Source organism: Epinephelus moara, chromosome 9, assembly GCF_006386435.1.
Source record: "Epinephelus moara isolate mb chromosome 9, YSFRI_EMoa_1.0, whole genome shotgun sequence".
NCBI lineage: Eukaryota > Metazoa > Chordata > Actinopteri > Perciformes > Serranidae > Epinephelus > Epinephelus moara.
Genome location: NC_065514.1, coordinates 5,084,054 through 5,105,493, shown reverse-complemented (window position 1 = coordinate 5,105,493; position 21,440 = coordinate 5,084,054). Strand labels below are relative to the sequence as shown.

General features: G+C 40.2%; 1 protein-coding gene across 1 annotated transcript; it reads left to right on the top strand.

Moving 5' to 3' along the window:
• Window positions 1-2,471: 2,471 nt before the first annotated feature.
• On the top strand, window positions 2,472-21,221 carry LOC126395270 (arrestin domain-containing protein 3-like). The gene is made up of 8 exons (XM_050052606.1): window positions 2,472-4,207; window positions 11,390-11,471; window positions 14,156-14,303; window positions 16,148-16,250; window positions 16,365-16,621; window positions 17,987-18,140; window positions 18,222-18,376; window positions 19,990-21,221. The coding sequence occupies exons 1-8, from the start codon at window positions 3,928-3,930 to the stop codon at window positions 20,065-20,067; spliced, it is 1,257 nt and encodes a 418-aa protein (XP_049908563.1). The 5' UTR covers window positions 2,472-3,927; the 3' UTR covers window positions 20,068-21,221.
• The last annotated feature ends 219 nt before the right edge of the window (window positions 21,222-21,440 follow it).

Below are 21,440 nucleotides of genomic sequence, written 5' to 3'. Positions count from 1 at the left end.
AACACACATCTATTGGCTTTGACATAACCTCCCCTAACAACCATCAACACAGGACACACAGCATTTTGTTTTCCATCGTTGCTTTGGCTGTTCCAGCGTCCACCATTTCCTTTACTGACAAAAGTTACTGTAAAGAACTGACACTGTTTGGTAACTGGAGATAGCTGCTGATAGCTACTGGGGAAAACAAAAGCGCTATCCTCTTCCTGTTTTGGTTGTTCAGTGGTTGACAAACTTTCTTTGTGCCTTAAATGGAGCCTTCATTTGTGGTGGCCGACAGAACTTCATGGTGAAAGTGAGGTTTATAACCCAGAGGCTTATCAGCCCAGTCGCCAGAAGACAATGTTGGTATCGTACATTTCTGCAAACCATGAAGACGTTACATTTGCATGTTTCTTACATATGATATCAACGTTTTATTTATGAACATTTTTTACATTCAGTAAGTACAGGAATGAAAGAAAAAAGAAAAGCAGTACACAGCAAAAAAAAAGGTCATGGAATATATAGAAAGTCATGACAAATGTTCCTAATTTAAATCAGGGTGCCACACATGCTACACCCAACAGTCATGTGAAATCCGTCTCACTGGCTAAATAAAAACGCCATTTTCTCCCCTGTTTCTCTCCCAGTTCTTTTTGAAGTTGAATGGAACAGGTCATCTCTTCCAGGAAATATAACCATTTTTCTGGAGCCAGTATTTTGTGATGGCCTTTTTACTTGCTGTCAGCAAGACCTTTAGTAGATAGGTATCATCCTTACTTAGTCTGTCAGGGCTATGTCCAAGATAAAGGGACGTGAACGTTGAGCTGACTTTGTCATTGGAAGGTGGAGGGTATGGTGGATGGTGTGTCACATAGACGCCTGCTAAGGTGCAGACCACAGTTTGACACCAAACAAAACCGTTTGTGTTTAAGCGACTTGTCACTGTTTTTCCAGCGGATATAGTGCAACGAAGAGTGGTTGATTTTATAACTCCAAACCGCTGACAGAGGCAGAGGCATTATGTTGTGGGGTTGTCGGTCCCATCCTTGTAAGCGTGATATCTCAGGAACGCCTTGTACAGATTTTTTTAAATTTGGCACAAACTTTCACTTGGATTCAAAATTGAACTGATAAGAATTTGGTGGCCAAAGGTCAAGGTCACTGTGACCTCGTCCTCCTTATTCTTGTGAATGCGCAACACACTCACTCTGACGTCGTCACACATTGACGTTTGGTCATGGACTTTCCACGTCCACAAATGACGTGCAAGGTACCCTGGGTGTGTTGGTTGTTGACGTTTTGGGCTGCCATGTTAACTTCAGCCTGTTACATGCATTGTCTGTTTTCAAAATACACTTCTGTTTTCACAGGAAATGTTCAGTTTGTGTTCAGTCTCTTTCAAAATAAACGCACTACGTCGGTGGAGCACTGCAAATTTTTTCCGTCAATAACAAAAGTACGTGGTTAGGTTAAGAAAAAGGTTTTACAATCGTACAGGAAGCAAACACCGGCCTCCCAGGTGAAAGTCGGAGGTTGTTGGACCCATCCACCACCACTCCTGCCCACTCTACTCAGACTTCTGCTGCGTTAACTTTTATTCTTGTCTCACCTTGTTTCCCCTGACGTCGCCGAAACAATACTAAACAATAATAGCGACCGGCCACGTATCAAGGATGGATTTTTTTGTCAGTGTCTAACGCTGGCAGTCACTGACCAAGCACCGGTTGGTGGCGACGTCGTTGAAAGGCGATATCTCAAAACCACCTGAAGGGAATTTCCCAAAATTTGGCACAAACGTCCAAGTAGTCTTAACAATGTACTGATTGGAATTTGGTGGTTAAAGGTCACAGGTCAAGGTCACTGTGACCTCATAAAACATGTTTTTGGACATAACTTAAGAATTAATATCAGAATCAGAAATACTTTATTAATCCCTCATTACAGTTGCTCTGATGTAAAGAATAGGGAGTTATATTAAGTAAAAATAAGAGTATGAAATATAAGTGTGTAAATATAAAGCAATAAAATAAGTAGAAATGAAATGAAATGTACATTAAATTAAAAACAAATTGCATTACCCTGTTTAACACCAGTACTGAAGATATGAAATAAAATATATATCATCACTGTGCTGAGGCTGTAGGTGTGAAAATATAACTACAATATATACATCAATAGAATAAAGTAAGAATAGAATAAGAGTAAATATGTACAGTTATGTACATAATATGCTAATTATGACAAAATTTCACACAAATGTCTAACAGGATAAAATGAAGAAGTAATAATATTTTATATCCAAAAGGTCAAAGGTCAACTTTACTGTGGCATCATAATGTTTTGCCAAACTGTCATATCTCAGGAACAGAGGGGGAGACATTTGGTCAGATACTGAACTGGTGACACTAATCTTGCATGCCCACCTTGAAATGCTGATCGTATAGATCTGTGCTGCCGGGGGGAAGATGTGTGTGAAACATCCATGTTTTCACAGACATGGATGTTAACTTAAAGAGAAATTTGACTGGTTCACGGAGGCATATAACCATGAGTTGGTAATTCTAGTGTACAATATTTTCTTTCTCAAGTGTGGTGAAGTAGAGCTATAAAGTAAGAAGTACTCAGGTAAAGTTTAAGTACTTGAGTACTTAAACAACAACAAAAAAATACAAAATACGACCACGCGCAGACACAAAACAACCACAAGGAAAAACAAAACGACCGCAAGGAGACACAAAACGACCACAAGGAGACACAAAACAACCACAAGGAGACACAAAAGGACCGCAGGGGAAACAAACTACTGCAAGGAGACACAAAACAACCACAAGGAGACACAAACGCCTGCAAAGAGACACAAACCAACCAAAAATAGACATAAAACGCCCACAAGGAGACACAAACCAACCACAAGCAGACATAAAACGACCACAAGGAGACACAAAACGACCACAAGGAGACATAAAATGACCACAAGGAGACAAAATACGACCACAAGGAGACACAAAACGACCGCAAGGAGACATAAAATGACCACAAGGAGACAAAATACGACCACGGGGAGACACAAAACAACCACAAGGAAAAACAAAACGACCGCAAGGACACAAAAAAGGACCACAAGGGGACAAAAAAGGACCACAAGGAGACAAAATACGACCGCAAGGAAAAACAAAACGACCGCAAGGACACAAAAAAGGACCACAAGGACACAAAAAAGGACCACAAGGGGACAAAAAAGGACCACAAGGAGACAAAATACAACCACGCGGAGACACAAAACAACCACAAGGAACCATACAGTATTTATAAGTGTGATGGAGTAGAGCTATAAAGTAGGATAAAATGAAAATACTCGGGTAAAGTTCAAACACTTGAGTACATGTACTTTGTTGTATAACAGCACTGGCACCAAATTAGATTCAGGGATCTTATTTGGAAATTATTTTTAATCTCTCTGGGTTTCTGGAGACCTGCGAGAACATGTGGAGACATATCCTGTGTGTGCGTCATATTGTATGTATGAGTATTTGTTAGTTCTACTACAGGCTGTACTGCAGCGAGTGTGTGTGTGTGTGTGTGTGTGTGCGTGTGTGTGTGTGTATGTGTGAGGCAGGCCGGCCGGTCTGTGCGCACATGCTCAGTGAGGTTATTTTTGCGCACAGAGGCTTTAAGAGCAGAGCGGCTGGAGGCAGACGGCAGCAGAGAGACCGGAGAGACGCGAGAGAGACACGGGGATGAGAGCGGGGAGCTGAAGCGGCCCCATCAGCTGTGTGCGCGTCTCAGCCGACACATGAACCATCACCGACGCAGCCGCGGAGCCGGCTCGGTGCTGTGCGCCCGGAGCTAGGCGCGTGTGTCTGCGCCATACGGCTCGACGCACAACTTCTCCTCCATAGACTCTTTATTTTTATATTTCCTTTTTTTTACTCATCTGTCATCATGGTACTCGGCAAAGTGAGGGCCCTGGCGATCTACTTTGACAGTTTGAATGAGAACAACCTGCCGGCGTTCTCCGGCGGAGACCTGGTGTCAGGCAGGGTGGTGGTGGAGGTCACCGGGGATGTGCGCGTAAAGAGCCTGGACATAACCGCCAGAGGAGTCGCCAAGGTCCGGTGGACCGAGTCGAGGAACGCCGGAGCCAACACGGCTTACACTCAGAACTACACCGAGGAGGTGGAATACTTGCACCATTACGACACGTTGATAGGAGAGGAGAGAGGTAAGCAGTCACAACATCTTACTGTCATGTGCAAACTTTCTGACACCAGCGGCTGTTTGTGCCAAAAAAACACGAAACTTTATTAATACAGAGTCAAAACACAAAGCTCCAAAACATCCCTGTGTGACAGTGGTGCTGATGCAACAGCTGATGCGACCCACCGCTCCTCTGTCCTCACTCCAAACCAACACCATTACTGTTAAACGAATCAATAAATCAAACACTTTAACATGCACAGATGATGCTTTTTTACTGATTGAATGTGTAATGAGAGGCAGCTGTGCGCAGTGACAGCCTGACATCTCAGTCTGCTGCAGGAAAAAGTTGCAGCTCATGTATGAAACACGCGTAAAAACGCAGAAATCGACGCCAAAATCGAAATCAAACGACGGTTTTGTTGATGTTTTGCGACACATTCAGTCAAAGTGAAGCGGAATCAACATTTTTACTGATGACATCCTGAAGCGAGCTCGATCAGCCAACTCCCTTTGTTAGAAGCGGTTCAAACCTGTTCAGAAACTGCCAGAGAGGAGGGAGGAGGGAGGGAGGACCCGGCTGACTCTGTGAGTGTGTGTGTGTGTGTGTGTGTATTTAAGTGTGTGCGTGCTTATGTGTGTGTGTGTGGTAACATCTCAGCTGCTGGCTAAACCTCCTCCCAGCACTTACTACACCTGTGTTGTTCTGTTTAACTTGTAAAACATGATGCAAATGAGGACAGTTGGATGGAAATGCAGAGCTCTGTTACACCACTGTAATGCTCCCAGTAGAACCAGTATGTGGGTCAGACTGTCACCTCAGGACTTCAACTCTGAACTGTGCATATGTGAAATTATTTGACGGATTAGAGACTGAGAGACACGTTTGGACGTCATGAAGAAGAACATGGAGGACCAACGACGTGTTTCTGAGGACTTTGTTTCTGTATCAGTCTGACCATACATCCTGTCAGTGTTTTGTTCATTCAAGGATGGATGGATGTCGGGGTGAAAGGTCAAGAAGTAGTGAACTAATGGTGTCAGTATTGCTTCAATTTCAGGGGTGAATTTGTTAAATATGACCTAATGAAAAGATGTCGCTGATCACAGTCGCCATAAATAAAATGTTGGTGTTGTACGTTTCTGCAAACCACAGTTATGTTACATTTGCAGACCACTGTTTGAAACTGGCAAACAACAAAACCAGTTGTTTTTTAGCTGCTTTTCATCCACCACACATTTGTGTTTTGTTGTGACCTCTCACTGTTTTTCCAGCAGGGATTGTGCCCCAAAATCCTGACATTTTAAACCCTAACATGACCTCGTCCTAACCATAACCAAGTGATATTTGTGCCTACCCCTAACCGCACATTAACTACAGTGTTCTTGAAATGTAAAGTTTCAACATCCGCTACATTAAAATGTGCAAATGTGTCCATGGTTTGCAGAAACCTACAATGCCAACGTTTATCCTGCGACTGGGTTGTACCCATGTTGTGGCTGTTCCCGGGGCTTTTGATTGTATCACATGATCTTCCTCAGCAGATGCAGTTTGGCAAAGTTGTCATGAAATAGGTTTATCAGTATCAGTGTAAATGTCGGCCAATTTTTTAACAAGGTTTTAACATAAATAAAAATAATATTAATGATGTTTTTTAATTTATATATCACTTTTCAAAACAGATGTTACAGGTGCTACAGCCTCAGAATGACAGAAGGATGCAATAAGAGACACAAAACAACTACAAAAATGGGCAAAACGACCACAAGAAGACACAAAACAACCAAAAAAGACTCAAAATTACCACAATAAGATACAAAAATCGCCTAAAAGAGACAAAAACAACTTCAAAAAGACACAAAACATCCACAAGGAGACTTGAAACGACCGCAAAACAACAACCAATAAGACACAGAATTATCTCAGAGACACAATGCGAACACAAGGAGAAACAAAATGTCCAAAGAAAAACACAAAAATGACCTAAAAGTGACCCAAACGACTACAAAAACATACAAAACAGCCACAAAGACACATAAAAGGACCAAAAAAGACTCCGCAGTAAGACACAAAATGACACCAGATGACCACAACAGGCACACACAAAAACCCCAAAAAAGACACATAACAACCAAAAAAGATCCAAAGTATCTCCAAGAGACACAATACAAACACAAGGAGAAACAAATCGACCAAAAGAGACACAAAATTACCTGAAAGAGACACGCTACAACCCGAGGAGACACAAAATGATGACAAAATGACGCCAAATGACCAAAAAAGACACAAAAAACCCCAAAAGACACAAAATAACACCAAAAGACAAAAAAGACACAAAAAAAACAAAAAAAGACACAAAATAACACCAAATGACCAAAAAGACACAAAACCCCCAAAAGACACAACATGACACCAACTGACCAAAAAAGACACACAAAACCCCCCAAAAGACACAAAATAACACCAAATGACCAGAAAGACACACAAAAAAAGACACAAAATGACACCAAATGGCCAAAAAAGAGACACATAAAACTCCGAAAGACACAAAATGACACCAAATGACCAAAAAAGACACAAAAACCCCCCAAAAGACACAAAATAACACCAAAAGACACACAAAAAAACAAAATGACACTAAATGACCATAAAAAACACACAAAACCCCTCAAAAGACACAAAATAACACCAAATGACCAAAAAGACACACAAAAAAAGACACAAAATGACACCAAATGACCAAAAAGACACACAAAAACCCCCAAAAGACACAAAATGACACCAAATGACCAAAAAGACACACATAAAACCCCGAAAGACACAAAATGACACCAAATGACCAAAAAAGACACACAAAAAAACAAAAAAGAAACAAAATGACACCAAATGACCAAAAAGAGACACAAAACCCCCCAAAAGACACAAAATAACACCAAATGACCAAAAAAGACACATAATTACAAAAGAAGACACAAAATGATCTCAAAGAGGCATAATGCAAACTGAGGAGTTACTGAAAAGAGACCCAAATGGACCTCAGAAAGACACAAAATTATGTGAAAGAGACACGAAAGAACTGCAAACAGCCACAAAATTACCTTAAAGAGACAAAAAATAATCTCAGAAAGACACAAAATTACAGCAAGACAACATAAAATGACCTAAAAGACACTCAAACAACTACTAAAAACACAAAACTACCACAAAGAGACACAAAATGACCAAATAAAGATAGATAAGTACAAAGAGACACAAATTCTGTCTGTGCTTTGCTGCTGTGTTGGAGAGGTGGTGGGCTCTTTTGCATATCTGTTCCCAGGGCCCCACTGTCTCATATCATAACCCGCCCATGTGTTTATCTTTGTCAAAATTATAGGAAAACTAAGAGTTTGTTTACGTACCAAATATCAGTGTCCATATTGACCTCAGAGAGTCCGTGAGGTTCAGGCTGCAGACGTCACATTGAGACAGCTAATGATTATCTTCTCACTTCATCATTTGGTCCATGTAACATACTTTCTCTGTATCGTTTATTGAATTGTCTATTGTTTTTTCACCCCGAGTGGTTTAGTTGGTTAACCACACCTGCCATGGTACAGCTTGTCATCATTTTGGTGTGTATTTGTACAAATGTAGGTGTGGTTTCAACTTTTGAAACATTTTGACCTGACAAAGATCCAGACTGACGAAATGTTTTGATTTGACTTTGTGGCACGGAGTTAAACGTGCAGGCGTGCCTTTTTGTTTTTGGTTTGTTGTTTTTTTTTGTTCGTTTTTTTCATAAAGTGCTGGTCACAATTCCCCAAAGCCCAAAGTGACGTCTCCAGATATCTTGTTTGCACGAAACACAAAGATAATTCAGTTTAATATCTCAGGAGACAAAGACGGTCTCACTTAGGAAGCGAGGGAAAAAACAACTTCAATGTTTGATTTATGGGCAAAAATAGTTGTTTAAAAGCTGCGATGAAAGGTTTATTCTAAGACGTGGGAGTTATTTTAACTTTTGAGCCAATAAATTTTAACATCCATCCCAAAATTTCATGACAACTGAACTTAATCTGCTGAGAAAGATGATGAAATGTGATGGCAAGCTTCAGATCAGCTCTGAATGCATCGTGTGAGTTGAATGTTTTTATTTCTATAAGCTGTTTCCAACTTTAAGAGTGAACTTTGAGCTTTGAATTTGTACATAAAGGATGAAAACATGATGAGAAATGTTCTTTGCTGTGTGTATTTTGTGTTTCTGTGTTTAAACGTGACGACGGTGAGAGAATAAAATCATCCAAGTGTCAAACACGTTTCTTCTTCTGTCATCATTTGCCGAGTCTTTGCGTGAGAGTTCCTCGTCTACCTGTTAGTTTACTGTTAGATCAGGACACCCTTCCTCCCCCCCTCCGCCCTCCTCCTCTCACGCAACACACCACATGGCTGTACTAATGTGGGCAGGGGCCTGTCGAGGCTGCACCAATCAGAGCGCGGTCTGTAATTCATGTCACGCTCTCCTCCAATGGCGAGCCGAGGTGTAATGCATGCGTTGGAGTTTCCAGCTGAAGGAAGCTGCTCAGTCTGGTTCATACCGGTCTACTCCTGCTCTGCTCTGTGAGTGTGTGTTTGCGAGTGTGAGTGGGTGTGTGTCACCGGCGCGCACACACACACACACACACACACACACACACACACACATGCATACAAGCTGTTTATGACAGCTCTGAGGCCAAACATACAGACAGACAGAGAGTAGAGATGCAGGCTGAGTGCTGAGGTGGCAGGAAGCTGAAGTTCAGCAGGTTGAGTGGAGACATTTATACTGAATCTTAAACACAAACAATAACAGCAGAAATGAGGAAGTGGACGGAGGTCATGTTCTTTCTCCCACTGGGTGTGTTGTTGCTTCAGCAGCTCTTCACTACTGACAGTTCTGCACCAGCGCTCCGTTTATACTCACATACAGCAGTGAAAATACAGGAACGTGTCTGATTTTTTACACGACATACAGACTTTTATTGTGATTATATTTCTGTCTGATGATTGTGAACAGTCATTGGCTCTGTCAGGCTGGAGACATTTTTATGGTAATGTGACCGACCGTCATATTTAAGACCCATCAAGTCTGAATTTAAGACAATTTAAGACTTTCTACTCTGCTACATCTCAGAGGGAAATGTACTTTTTACTACATTTATTTGACTTTAGCTACATCACAGATACACATCAACAATACAAAATAGAATCAATACATAAAATATGATGTATTAATATAGATCAAGCTAAATGAGGTCCATCTTTACCAGCTGCAACATTAAAGGCCCAGTGTGCAAGGTTAATGGGGATTTAGTGGAGTCTAGTGGTGATTGTAACCAGCTGGAACTTCTCCCAGTTAGAATTCAGTTTTTCAACAGAGAAATCAAACAGCTCGCACACTGCAGGGCTCCAATGCTCAGTCGAAATTTATTCAGGTGAGTAACGTTTCGAGCGTCAGGCTCTTCATCAGACTTTTTTAAGACAAAGGGTGCCGCCATCTTAAATACACACATGACGTGGTCACATGATGCAATGATACGTTACAGGCCCAAAGAAAAAGGAGGAAAAACCATGACCTCCTGTCAGAGATGTCCGACATAGTATAGATACCACATAGAAGAATCAACATGCAAAAAAATGGACATGCGAAAAAAGTTTTTACCAGGAGCCGAATTATCCTCAGAGGTCTCCTCTTCTCCATAACAAACAGACCAGGTGATTTAAACCGGTAAAAACACTGAATAAAGCAGTTTCATGCTTAAAATCAGTGTTTCTCCTATGCAGTTTGGTATGTCAGAGACTGGCAGCTAGTCCAGCACCTGCTAACATGTGCTCACCTTTTTCCTCTGATAAATTAAGACTCTGAAGTTAAGGAAGTTTTTACCAGGAGCCGAATTATCCACAGAGGTCTCCTCTTCTCCAAAATAAACAGACCAGCTGATTTCAACTGGTAAAAACACTGAAAAAAGCAGTTTCATGTTATAAATCCGTGTTTTTCTAATGCAGTTTGGTATGTCGGAGACAGGTGTTCAGTCTAACATCTTTTTTCTTTCATAACTTAAGTTCCAGAAGTTCAGCAGAGGTCTCTTCCTCTCCAAAACAAACAGACCAGGTGTCTCATTTATCATCATCGCGTACACACAAAACGAGACCTGAAGGAGGCGTACGCAACTTTTCCACGCAAAAGCCATGATCTATAAAAACAGACTTGATGGGACAAGCTTTGACCCATGCCTACCACCATTTTGGAGACAGGAAATTGGCGACACAGATGGTGAGGCAGAGGCCCGAATGTAGAAATTGTCGAATATTTATTGGTGCACGCCATTTTTGGCTTTTGTCCGTACGTATATTTGTAGTATATATGTTTGTCCTTTCTGGGCTACTGTAGAAACATGGCAGTGAAACATGGTGATCTCCATAAATGAGGACCTGCTCCCTATGTAGATATAAACTACTTCACTAAGGTATTGAGAACGCTATGATACTTATTTTCAGGTGATTATACACTAAAGAAAACATACTTAGTATATTATATTCCATGTGTATATTCAAAGTGTATTTTGACGCAATACTTTTGTACTTAAGTAAAGTTTTGACTTGACTAGAATATTTCTACGCTGTGGTATTTCTACTTTAACTCAAGTAAAAGATCTGAAATGTTTAATACGAGTGACTTTTGGATTCGAACAACTTTTTTGATGTCTCCCTTTGTGAAATACAACCATGTTGGTGTAGCACCTGTAGATGAACTTTGCTCAAATAAAACACCTTTTAGAATTAGGGAAAGATGTCCAAAATGTTTCTCAGAATCCAATATCATGTCTTAATATTGTGTGTTTTGTCCAACCATCAAAACCAAAACCCAAACTTTACAGTTGACTTTGATATAAAACTTATAAAGGCAGGAAATCTTCATGCTTGAAGGAATGAAAACAGCTTTTCTTAGGCGCATATTTGCATGAAAAAGGAGTCGTTTCAGCTCTCGTCTTGTGATTTCCTTCTCTCCTGTGTGCTCACTGTACTTTTTATTCTCCTCTTACATGCCTCTAACAGTTGAAAGTAAATGCTCTGAGGTGAAGTGATAAGTGGAGTGTGTGTTGTGTGATAAGGCTGCGTGACATTATGTGTTAACAGTGTGTGTGTTTGTCTGCAGGATTTGGAAACATGTTCTTTGTGTTTCAGATGAGGACTGTCCAGAGGAGGGACTGACTGTTCTGCACGCAGGCTTGCACGAGTTCGCCTTCAGCTTCAACCTGCCTCAGATGTGAGTAGTGCTGCGTTTACTCAAGTACAACTTTGAGGTACTTAAGTACTTCCATTTTATGCTCCTTTACACTTCTACATCACTACATCTCAGATGGAAGTGCTGTATTTTTCCTAGCTTGATAAAACCATGAGATAAACTTAAAATACATAAAATACAACAAATTAGATTAAACCAGTGGTTCCCAACCTTTCTGACTTGTGACCTCTGACAGTGAACCAGTGTTTCCCTTCTAAACACAGCAATTTTCTCTAAATAACTATTTTCATACACCTTTTTATATGCACTTTTTCAATTTTCATATTAAAAACCTAAGAGGAAACACCAGAAATTTACAGAACGCCAAAATATCTCAATATGTTTTAACTCTTGGCTGTGAAATTAAAGTGTAAAGGTTGTTATATAAGTAAAATAATTAATAAAAACTTGAGATGTGTGTGGAGCGATGACAAGACTGTAACCTTTCATACATAAATGTATGAAACAAACAGTAATGTCAGATCTCAATCATTTTTTCATCGACATGGTTTTCCATTGTTTGAGCTTCAATTGGAGTTTTTAAACAACCTCTTCTTCTGTGGTGGTTTAAAGCTACATCTTTTATGAAAATAACATTTCCTCATATTTGCTGAAACTCTATATCCAGACAGCACGACATGAGACAGAACAAAATAAAGTTTCTCCGCCTCTTTGTAGTGCTTCTAATGGTATTTGCTAGAATGTATCGCCACTGTTGGGAATAGGGTTGGGTACCGAAACTTGGTACTTTTTGTACTTGGTACCGATTCACGTCTGTACTAGTGAGTACTGATTCACTTAAAATGAATCGTTCCCAATCCGGTACCTGAGGTGGAGGCGGAGTGAGAGCGCATGACTCGCACCTCAGACTCAGCAACAATGGCGAGCCGAAAGCGGTCCAAAGTCTGGCTGCACTTCACGCCAGTCGACGGAGACAGTACTCGCTGCAATATTTGCGACGCAACATGCAAGGCAGGCGGGGGAAACACTTCCAATTTAAGGAACTGTATTTATTTCTATTTAAATCTTTTTATTGAATTTTCAAAATAAATGCATGTGCAGACAAAAGTTAACTTGCAGCACTGTTCCTAAATGTTCTCAATAAAATGTTGAAACTGAGAAGTTTAGACTTTAAAAAGTACCAAAATAAGGTACCGTTTGGTACCGGTACCGAATTCCAGATACCGGTACCGGTACCTTCTCGGTTCAATTATGAACGGTACCCAACCCTAGTTGGGAAACAACCAAACAGAGCTAAGGAGTCCGTAAACACAGCTATCAATCACGTCAATCACTGACCAAATACGAATCAAGATTCTGTTCCTGCATTGCCTATTTTTCCCTGAAGTGTTTTCAGAAAGATATTTTCGTGTACTGTTTAGCTGTAAAATGAGAAAGTTTTGCATGCGATGTTACATGTTCTAAGCAACAAATGTGCTTATTTTTAACCAAACCTACCTAACTACATCCTTTTGTTGCCTAAACTGTGGGAAGCAAACCTAAAACCACAATGTTTACCTACGTTCTAAGTTAATTTGAAATAGACTGTTTGCATTTAACGAGCAGAAGCTTTACATTTCCTGTAAAAAGGGACACTTATTTGGAGAAGACACAGTGCATGTGTAAAGTGGCATGCTGTCCCTGAACATCCAAAACTGATGTTAGTGGGGAACCTAGAGAGTCATACGATAGTTTGACATGTAGGGCCACTGACCAAGCATTATTTCATGAGTTGGGGGTGAGCATGTGTTGGAGGAGGAAGAGGAACATGTTTTTACAGATGACCCGTCTCATTTGCTTCTGTATGAATATACAGTGAGAGTTTAAGCAAATATCACAAGTTGTATTTATAGAAGTTACTAAGGGGCTGTACACATGCTGTGTCTTTAACCGCCTGGAAAACACCAGGTCAGGCGCTGGGTGCTACTTCTGTGCCAGCTTTGCTAAGCATCGTATCGTAACCTATTTACCTGAGCTGAACTTCTTCCAGGAGCTTTTTATAAGTGTGCAGGGCTGTTTTCCATGTAAAGCTCTGACAGCTCTGCACTAACATGATCAACTTCTCCTCCACATTTATCACAGACTGATATTTATGGAAGAAGGGAAATATATCTGTCGGCTGTGATTGGTTTATCTCCATCAACCAAAGAGCTCATATTCACACAACAGGTGTCGATGGAAACATGGATTAATTTACATTCTCTTTTGCAGATTTTCTAGAAATTTGGTTACATTTTGCTCTAGATTTGAGCAGAAACTTGAATATTTCACAAAAAAAATCACATATTATAAAAGTTCAGAAACTAAAAACAGATTTCACTTCCATTAATCTTGTGACGACCCCTCAGATTTATCTGGTGATCCTTTGGAGAGGCCCGACCCCTAGGTTAGGAACCACCGGACTAAACTAGCTAACTGAATATTAAGTAGTTCAGGCTAACTCCACCTGGAGCAACATGCTGCTCTAACACTGATGCTTCAGTAATCAGATATCAGTCACAGGAGACACTTTGCTGCACCAAGAGTACTTTTTATGCTTGACTCGAAATTTACACTGTTGTAAGGATCCAAGTACTTCCTCCACCACTGCACACGTACCTACAGTACACACCCAAATGAACGCAGTAACACTAATAATACTCTGTTTCGTCCCTCTGGTCTGTCAGGGCTCTGGCTACTTCCTTCGAGGGGAAGCACGGCAGTGTGAGGTACTGGGTGAAAGCTGAACTACACCGTCCGTGGCTGCTGCCGGTCAAAGTGAAGAAAGAGTTCATTGTGTTTGAGCACATCGACATCAACACGCCGCTGCTGCTGGTACGACACACTGCACACGCTCCCTTTGCTTTAAAGGAGTAGTTCCACATTTTGGGAATCACGCCTGTTCACTTTGTGGCGGACAGTTAGATGAGAAGCTGCATATAAACATTTTATTAATGTTGTATGTGTACATGTGCACATGATAGTTCTGTCTATCCCAGCTTTATTGTACCTGTTCATAGCTGCGATGTCTAAATCTGTGTCAGTACATTGAGTGCAATGGGAGTCAAATTCCTTGAATGTGTATATGGATACGTGACCTATAAACCTGACCAAGATTCAGCCTCTGATAGAGATCACTCTCATGTCATCAGCAGCTGGTTAGCTTAGCTTAGGAAAAGCCTGGCTATAGGCCTCTCAGCTATTACAAGGAAAATTAAAGATTTTTTTTTAAAAAAAAGGGAAAAAGACATTAAAAGACATACAAATTTAAGACTCTTGCACAAACTTGTGTTACAAAAGATACAATAAAAGTGTAATGCAAGTCACAAGTAAGTCTCAAGCCTTTGTACTCAAGTCCCAAGTCCTAAACTTTGAGTTTCGAGTCCCAAACAAGTCAGAACATGCTCTTCTAAAACTGTTGTCATTGTAAAAACAGAGTTAATATATATAAAATTTCAGAAATCATGAATACTTTTTCAAATGTTAATGAATTTGTTGAAATAAGTTTATTTAAAAGTTCCTTGGCTGTTAGCTAACATTAGCTAAGCATTCGCTGGCTAATTACTGTTCTTTGTGCAACTTCAAGTGACAAACAAAGTTGGAAGTTGTTGCATCTCCGTCTGTAACTTTCAACCCGCATGTTTTGTGTACTGTCAATATAGTTTTTTGTTGATGATATTTGTTAAAATGTTCCTTAGCTGTTAAGCTAACGTTAGCTAAGCATTAGCTTGCTAGCTATATGACTTACTGTTCTTCGTGCAACTTCAAGTTTCAAACAAAAGTGAAAGTTGTTGCGTTTCCGTCTGTAATTTTCAACCTCCACATTTTTTATACTGTAAATAGTTTTTTGTTGATGTTTGTTAAAAAGTTCCATAGCTGTTAAGCTAACATTAGCTACACATTAGCTCACTAACTAAGTTAATATTAGCCCTGATTTACTGTTCTTTGTGCGACTCCAAATGTCAAACAAAATTGGAAGTTGTTGCGTCTTTGTCTGTATTTTTCAACCCGCACGTTTTGTATCCTGCAAATAGTTTTTTGTTGACCATGTTTGGAAAAGTTCCTTAGCTATTAGGCACGTTTGCTAAGCATTAGCTTGCTAACTATGTTAATGTGAGGCTCTGCTTTATGTTCTTTGTGCAACTTCAGATGTCGAACAAAGTTGGAAGTTGTTGTGTCTGTAATTTTCAACCCGCATGTTTTATGTACAGCAAATAATTTTTTGTTGACGGCCACATAGTTTTTAATGTGAACTAAATTATCTTTGGTGCCATTTTTTTCCACGTAGTGCTCAGTAACGTAACGTTATTTCTTCATGGTTCTCTCCTGCAACCTGAATGGATGCTGTCGGACTGGTTCAAACGAAGTGAATTGTAGCGAGCTGTTGTTATCTCTTGCCCATCTTTATGCTAAGCTACGCTAACTGTCTGTAGCTTTATATTAAGCGCACAAACATGAGGGTAAATGCAGGACTTTTACTTGTAACAGAGTAATTTTATACTGTTGTAATGCTACTTTTACCTAAATAAAACATCTGAGTACCTCTACTGTGCCTGGTATCAGTCCTCTCCTCTAACTGTCGGCGTTAAAGTGAACGTGTTTCCCAAAATGTCGGATGATTCCTTTAAGAGCAGGTGTGATGTTGTCGGAGTGTTAACACAGATGATTGTGTGCTTCAGGCCCCTCAGGCTGGTACAAAGGAGAAAACTCTGTGCTGCTGGTTCTGTGCTTCAGGCCCGATCTCCCTCAGTGCCAAGATCGAGCGAAAGGGCTACACACCAGGTGAGACATCCCTCCTCCTAACTCTAACTCTTCTTCTTCCTCCTCTTTACTCCTTTCACTCACTTCCCTTCTCTCTCAGTCCGACAGACTGATCTCTTCTCCCTTCTCTCCAAGGCGAGTCGATCCAAATCTTCGCCGAGGTGGAGAACTGTTCGTCCCGGGTCGTGGTGCCCAAAGCCGCTCTGTACCAGACCCAGACCTTCTTCGCTAAGGGCAAGGGCAAACAGATCCAGCAGCTGGTGTCCAATCTGAGAGGAGACCCTCTGCCGCAGGGGAAGAGCCAGAGCTGGGAGGGCAAACTGCTCAAGATCCCCCCGGTGTCCCCGTCCATCCTGGACTGTCCCATCATCAGAGTGGAGTACGCCCTTGTGGTGAGTGGGAATGCTGATACACTGAAAACCAGAAGTACTCAGATCCTTAAGTTAAATAGAAATAGGAATATCATCATGTAAAAATACTCAAGTAAAAAGTCCTGCATTCAAAAACATATTTGAATGCAGAAGTCACACCATCAACACGTACTTTAAAGTATCAAAGTAAAAGTACTCACTGTCCAAAATGTCCTTTCTCAGTGAAATTATGGAGCCTCATGTTTAACAATTCATACTTAAAACCCATTAATCTATAATCTAGATTTATAGGATTTTTTTTAATAATAATGACACATTAAAAACTAATAGCTGTCTGATGAAAACTAATAATAATTTGAATACAAATAACGAGGGGCAGAGCTGTGGGGGTGGGGAAAAACTACATAAACAGTTTAATAGCATACAAACACATTAGTAACGCACTAAAACTACTAAAAACCTGCACGTAACGCAAGAAAAGCTCCTGAAAACATAATAATAACGTAATAATAACACACTGTAACACATATATCTACTAATAAACACAGTAAAACAACTAACAATCTGCAAGTAACACAAGAAAAACTACTGAAATCATAATGATAAAATAGTAAATAGTAAAACACAATAAAACTACTTAAACATTTTAATAACGTACAAAAACACAATAACACGTTAAAAATACTAATAAACACTGAAACTTCTAATAACCTTCAAGTAACACAAGTAAAACATAATATAATAATAACACACTATAACACAATAAATCTACTAATAAATACTCTAAAACTCCAAATTACCTGCAAGTAACACACGAAAAACTACCTAAAATTAATAATGACATAACAAAAAGACACCTTAACCCAATAGAATATACCATAAACACAATAAAACTACTTATAACCTGCAAATAACACAAGAAAAACTACTGAAAACATAATAATAATGTAATAATTAACAATTTAATACAATAAATCTACAATAAATCCCACTAAAACTACTAATAACCTGCAAGTAACACAAGAAAATACAAACACACTAATAACGCAATAAAAATTTGAGTTACTGTCATACTAATAATTGCAGCTTAACTCAATAAACCTTTTAATGACCTTCTAACAACCCAGGGGGATGATGCATAGTTAGAGATGGTTGAGGAAGGAGCTTGTTTTGATATGAGAGCAGGAAGTTGCTGTGAGAGTACAAGGTGTTCTAATGTCTCCTGAAGGTGTCTCAGGTTGTAAATGTTCTATAGGTCATGTGTGTATAAAAATACTGTGCCAGCTCAGGGGCTGACATGAACCTGAAGAACCGGCTCAGGATTAAAACGCTCCTCTTCCTTATCCCTTAATAATGTTTTCCCAAACACTCCCTGTCTGCCTGCAGGTGTATGTGGACGTTCCCGGTGGATTGAACTTGTCTCTGTCGTTGCCGTTGGTGATTGGGACCATACCTCTGCATGCCTGCGCCACCCGCACCTCCAGCATCAGCAGCAACTGCAGCACTTTGAGCTGGCTGGGCCTGTCGGAGCGACCTGAGGGTGAGTACAGTAAACACAGATGCACGCTCTACGTGTTGGCACAGTGCTCAGGACTCTCTGACGCGCGTTTGTTTATTGCAGCTCCGCCGAGTTACAGCGATCTGGCAATATCAGAGTCTCACAGGCGGGATTGTCTGCATGGCTGTGATAGATCTGACGGGGAGGGAGAGGACCAGGGATCTCTGCTGACGTACATCACAGAGTTCAGATATCTGCCCCCGCCACTCTACTCTGAGGTACACCTTGTACGCGCACACACACACACACACACAAAAAAAACACTGTGAACTGTGCAAAATGTCCTGAGAACATGCAGTGAAAAAGTACACAAGAAATCCAGTTAGGATGCAGTAAAAAAAAAAAAAAAGTGTACAAATTTTGCAGTAGTATATTAAACATCTAGTTAAATTTAGAAAAAGATTATACAAAATCCAAGAGTCCAATACAGAAAATATCCAATAAGGATGCAGTAAAAAAGTATACAAAATATGCAAAAAGAGTATACAAAATATCCAGTTAAATGCATGAAAATTGTATATAAAAAGTACACCAAATATCCAGTAAAGTTGCATTAAAAAAAAGTATACAAAATATGCAGTAGGAATGCAGTAAAAGTAAACAAAGAACCACTTAAACTGTAGTAAGAGTATGCAAAATAACTAGTTAGGATGCAGTAAGAGCACTCAAAACAATTGACTTAAAATGCAGTGAAAGTTTATGAAACATCCAGTTAGAATGCAGTGAAAAAGTGTAGAAAATATGCAATAAGAGTGCCCTAAATATCCAGTTAGGATGCATCAAGAGTATAGAGAATATTCAGTAAGGATGCAGTGAAACTGTACAAAAATTTCACTTAAGATGCAGTTAAGAGTAAACAAAATACATTTTAAGAGTATGCAAAAATATTGGGGCGTCGGTGGCTTAGTGGATAGAGTAGGCGCCCCATGTATAGCCAGTTAAGAGTCAATAAAAAAAGTATACAAAATATGCAGTAAGACTATACAAAATACATAGTAAGATCACGCTAAATATCCAGTCAAGATGCAATTAAAAAGGTACACAAATTTTGTTGTAAACGTGTAGACACAATATCCAGGGTACAGTAAGTGTACGCAGAAAATCTACTTGAGATCTACTACTTTACAAGCTATCCAGACAGGACGCAGTGAAAAATGTATCCAAAATTTGCAGTAAGAGTATACAAAATAATTTCTGAGAAGCATTAAGAGTACACAAAATATCCAGTAAAGATGCAGTGAAAAATGTGTACGAAATATGCAGTAAGAGTACACACAGTAACTGTTAAGATGCGGTAAAAAGACCCAGCTAAGCTAAGCAGCTGCAGGCTCATATTTACTGCACAGACATGAGAGTGGCGTCAACCTGAACATCTGCCTGTAAGAAAGCTGATAAGAGTCGTTCCCTAAGTGTTGAACTCTGCCTTTAAACCTCTGACTCACACTGCTGAGGGAAGACATGCTTGAGTTGGAGTTAGTCTTTAGTCAGTCATAAATCTTAAAAATTATAAAAGGTTTTAATTATGGATTTAAGAGGATTCAAGTATTGGTTTGCTACTGGATTTGAATTTAATAAAATGCACTCCATCCATTTTCTAACCTGTAATAAAACATGATAACATGCCCTGCTGTGGAGAAAAACTAGAATACCTTATAGTCTATAAAACTGTCTGCACGCTGGTGCCCCACTGCATACAACTGGTGCCCATCATTTCATGCCCCTGCCCCTCAGACAGCCTGAGTGCACCACTGTGATGTAGTCTGAGCATGTGTTTATATTTACCACTCTATCAGCAGCCTGTAAATATGCCTCTGCTCCCCCTCCCCCTCAGGTGGACCCTTACCCAGACCCTGTGGAGGTGTGCGGTGCCGCTGACGTCAGAAGGCCCGACACGTGTCCGTCCCGCTGAGGAGAGCTCGTGAGCTCAGAGGGCTTCTGCACAAACACGACACCATCACCCTCAGCTCCAGGCCCGCGCTGCCAGCTTCTCACCAGATTATATATCACCATAAATAAGGCTAAACCCTCCCTGACCCGGGGGAGTCAGCTGAGAGAGTATTCGGTGACCATTGACATATGGACCAGGTAGTTGGAGCCATGCTGGATCCTCCATATCCTGTGCTCAACGTGAGGCAAAAAAGAGTTCTCTGACAGACACCACTGTTTGACTTTGACGAGGCAGAAAACAGAGCTCGCTGGCGGTGGTCAGAGGACGCCTCCTCCTGCCTCACAGTGAATTTTGCACATACCGTGATTACTGTTTTTCTATCAGTGGTTTTATATACTGCAGATCGCCGCGGGCCTATATGCTACAATAGATTCTGTCCACAGATGTTAACAATATCGTACTCTTTAATCTAACGGGCACATTTAAAGCAGGATGAAAGCTGTTATTCAGTTAAAGGATAGTCTGAGCTTCTGGGGCCTGCGGGTGTCGCTGTCACTAACCAGACTTCAGGTGGAAAATGTCATATTCTGTGAAACAGAGTCGACAGAAAAAAAAAAAATGTTCTGATGATTGATTACGTGTCACGTAAACGACCACCTCGAGCACTTAAAGTTAAGCTCAAATTGTGTGTGAATGTGTGTGTGTGTGTGTGTGTGTGAGAGAGAGAAAGAGGTGTGTGTGTGTGTGTTGGTTTAAATGACCAGGTGTGAACCCAGACAGGGTCAAGAGGAAAAGCACAACTCCGACCAACCAAGATAAAGTACCACAAGTCGCCTGTCGGTTTCTGCTCTGAACTAAAAGCTTCTCTTGCTGTAGATTTTTTTCCAACATGGATGTTAAGAAGCTTTGTGCTCGCGCGAAAGAATGGCAAAGCGTAAAAGATAAAATGTTTACAGATGAATATATCAAATTAAGAATGTTGTTCAAACATGACTTCTTCCACCTAAAACTTCAAAGTGCAATATATTTTTGTATTTGTGATTTTTTTGCACTAGTTTTTCATATACTCTGTTGCTGTTTATTCCATTTCTGTGCATTATATATTATTGTCATGATCTTATTGCTGTCATGATCAACTTTTGATAAAATAAAAAGTTTATTTTATAAAATAACAACATGTCTACAGTGTTAATGAATGAACACGCCTGGTATCCTTAGTGTGTGTCTCTGTGAAACTCCAACAAGCTGCTGATGGCTCAGTAAATACAAACACATGTTGAGCAGACAACAGAACCTTACTTAACCCCTCTCCACACACTGACACACGTTACACCACAAATTGCGCCTCTTGCCGGAGTCATAACTCAGTCAAGTCTGAACACAGAGACATGATC

Excerpts from the sequence above, each read along its gene's own strand:
- LOC126395270 (XM_050052606.1), top strand. The coding sequence starts at position 3,928 with ATGGTACTCGGCAAAGTGAGGGCCCTGGCGATCTACTTTGACAGTTTG. Across the intron at positions 11,472-14,155 it reads AGCTTCAACCTGCCTCAGAT|GGCTCTGGCTACTTCCTTCG; the intron begins GTGAGTAGTGCT and ends CTGGTCTGTCAG. Across the intron at positions 18,377-19,989 it reads CCCCGCCACTCTACTCTGAG|GTGGACCCTTACCCAGACCC; the intron begins GTACACCTTGTA and ends CCTCCCCCTCAG.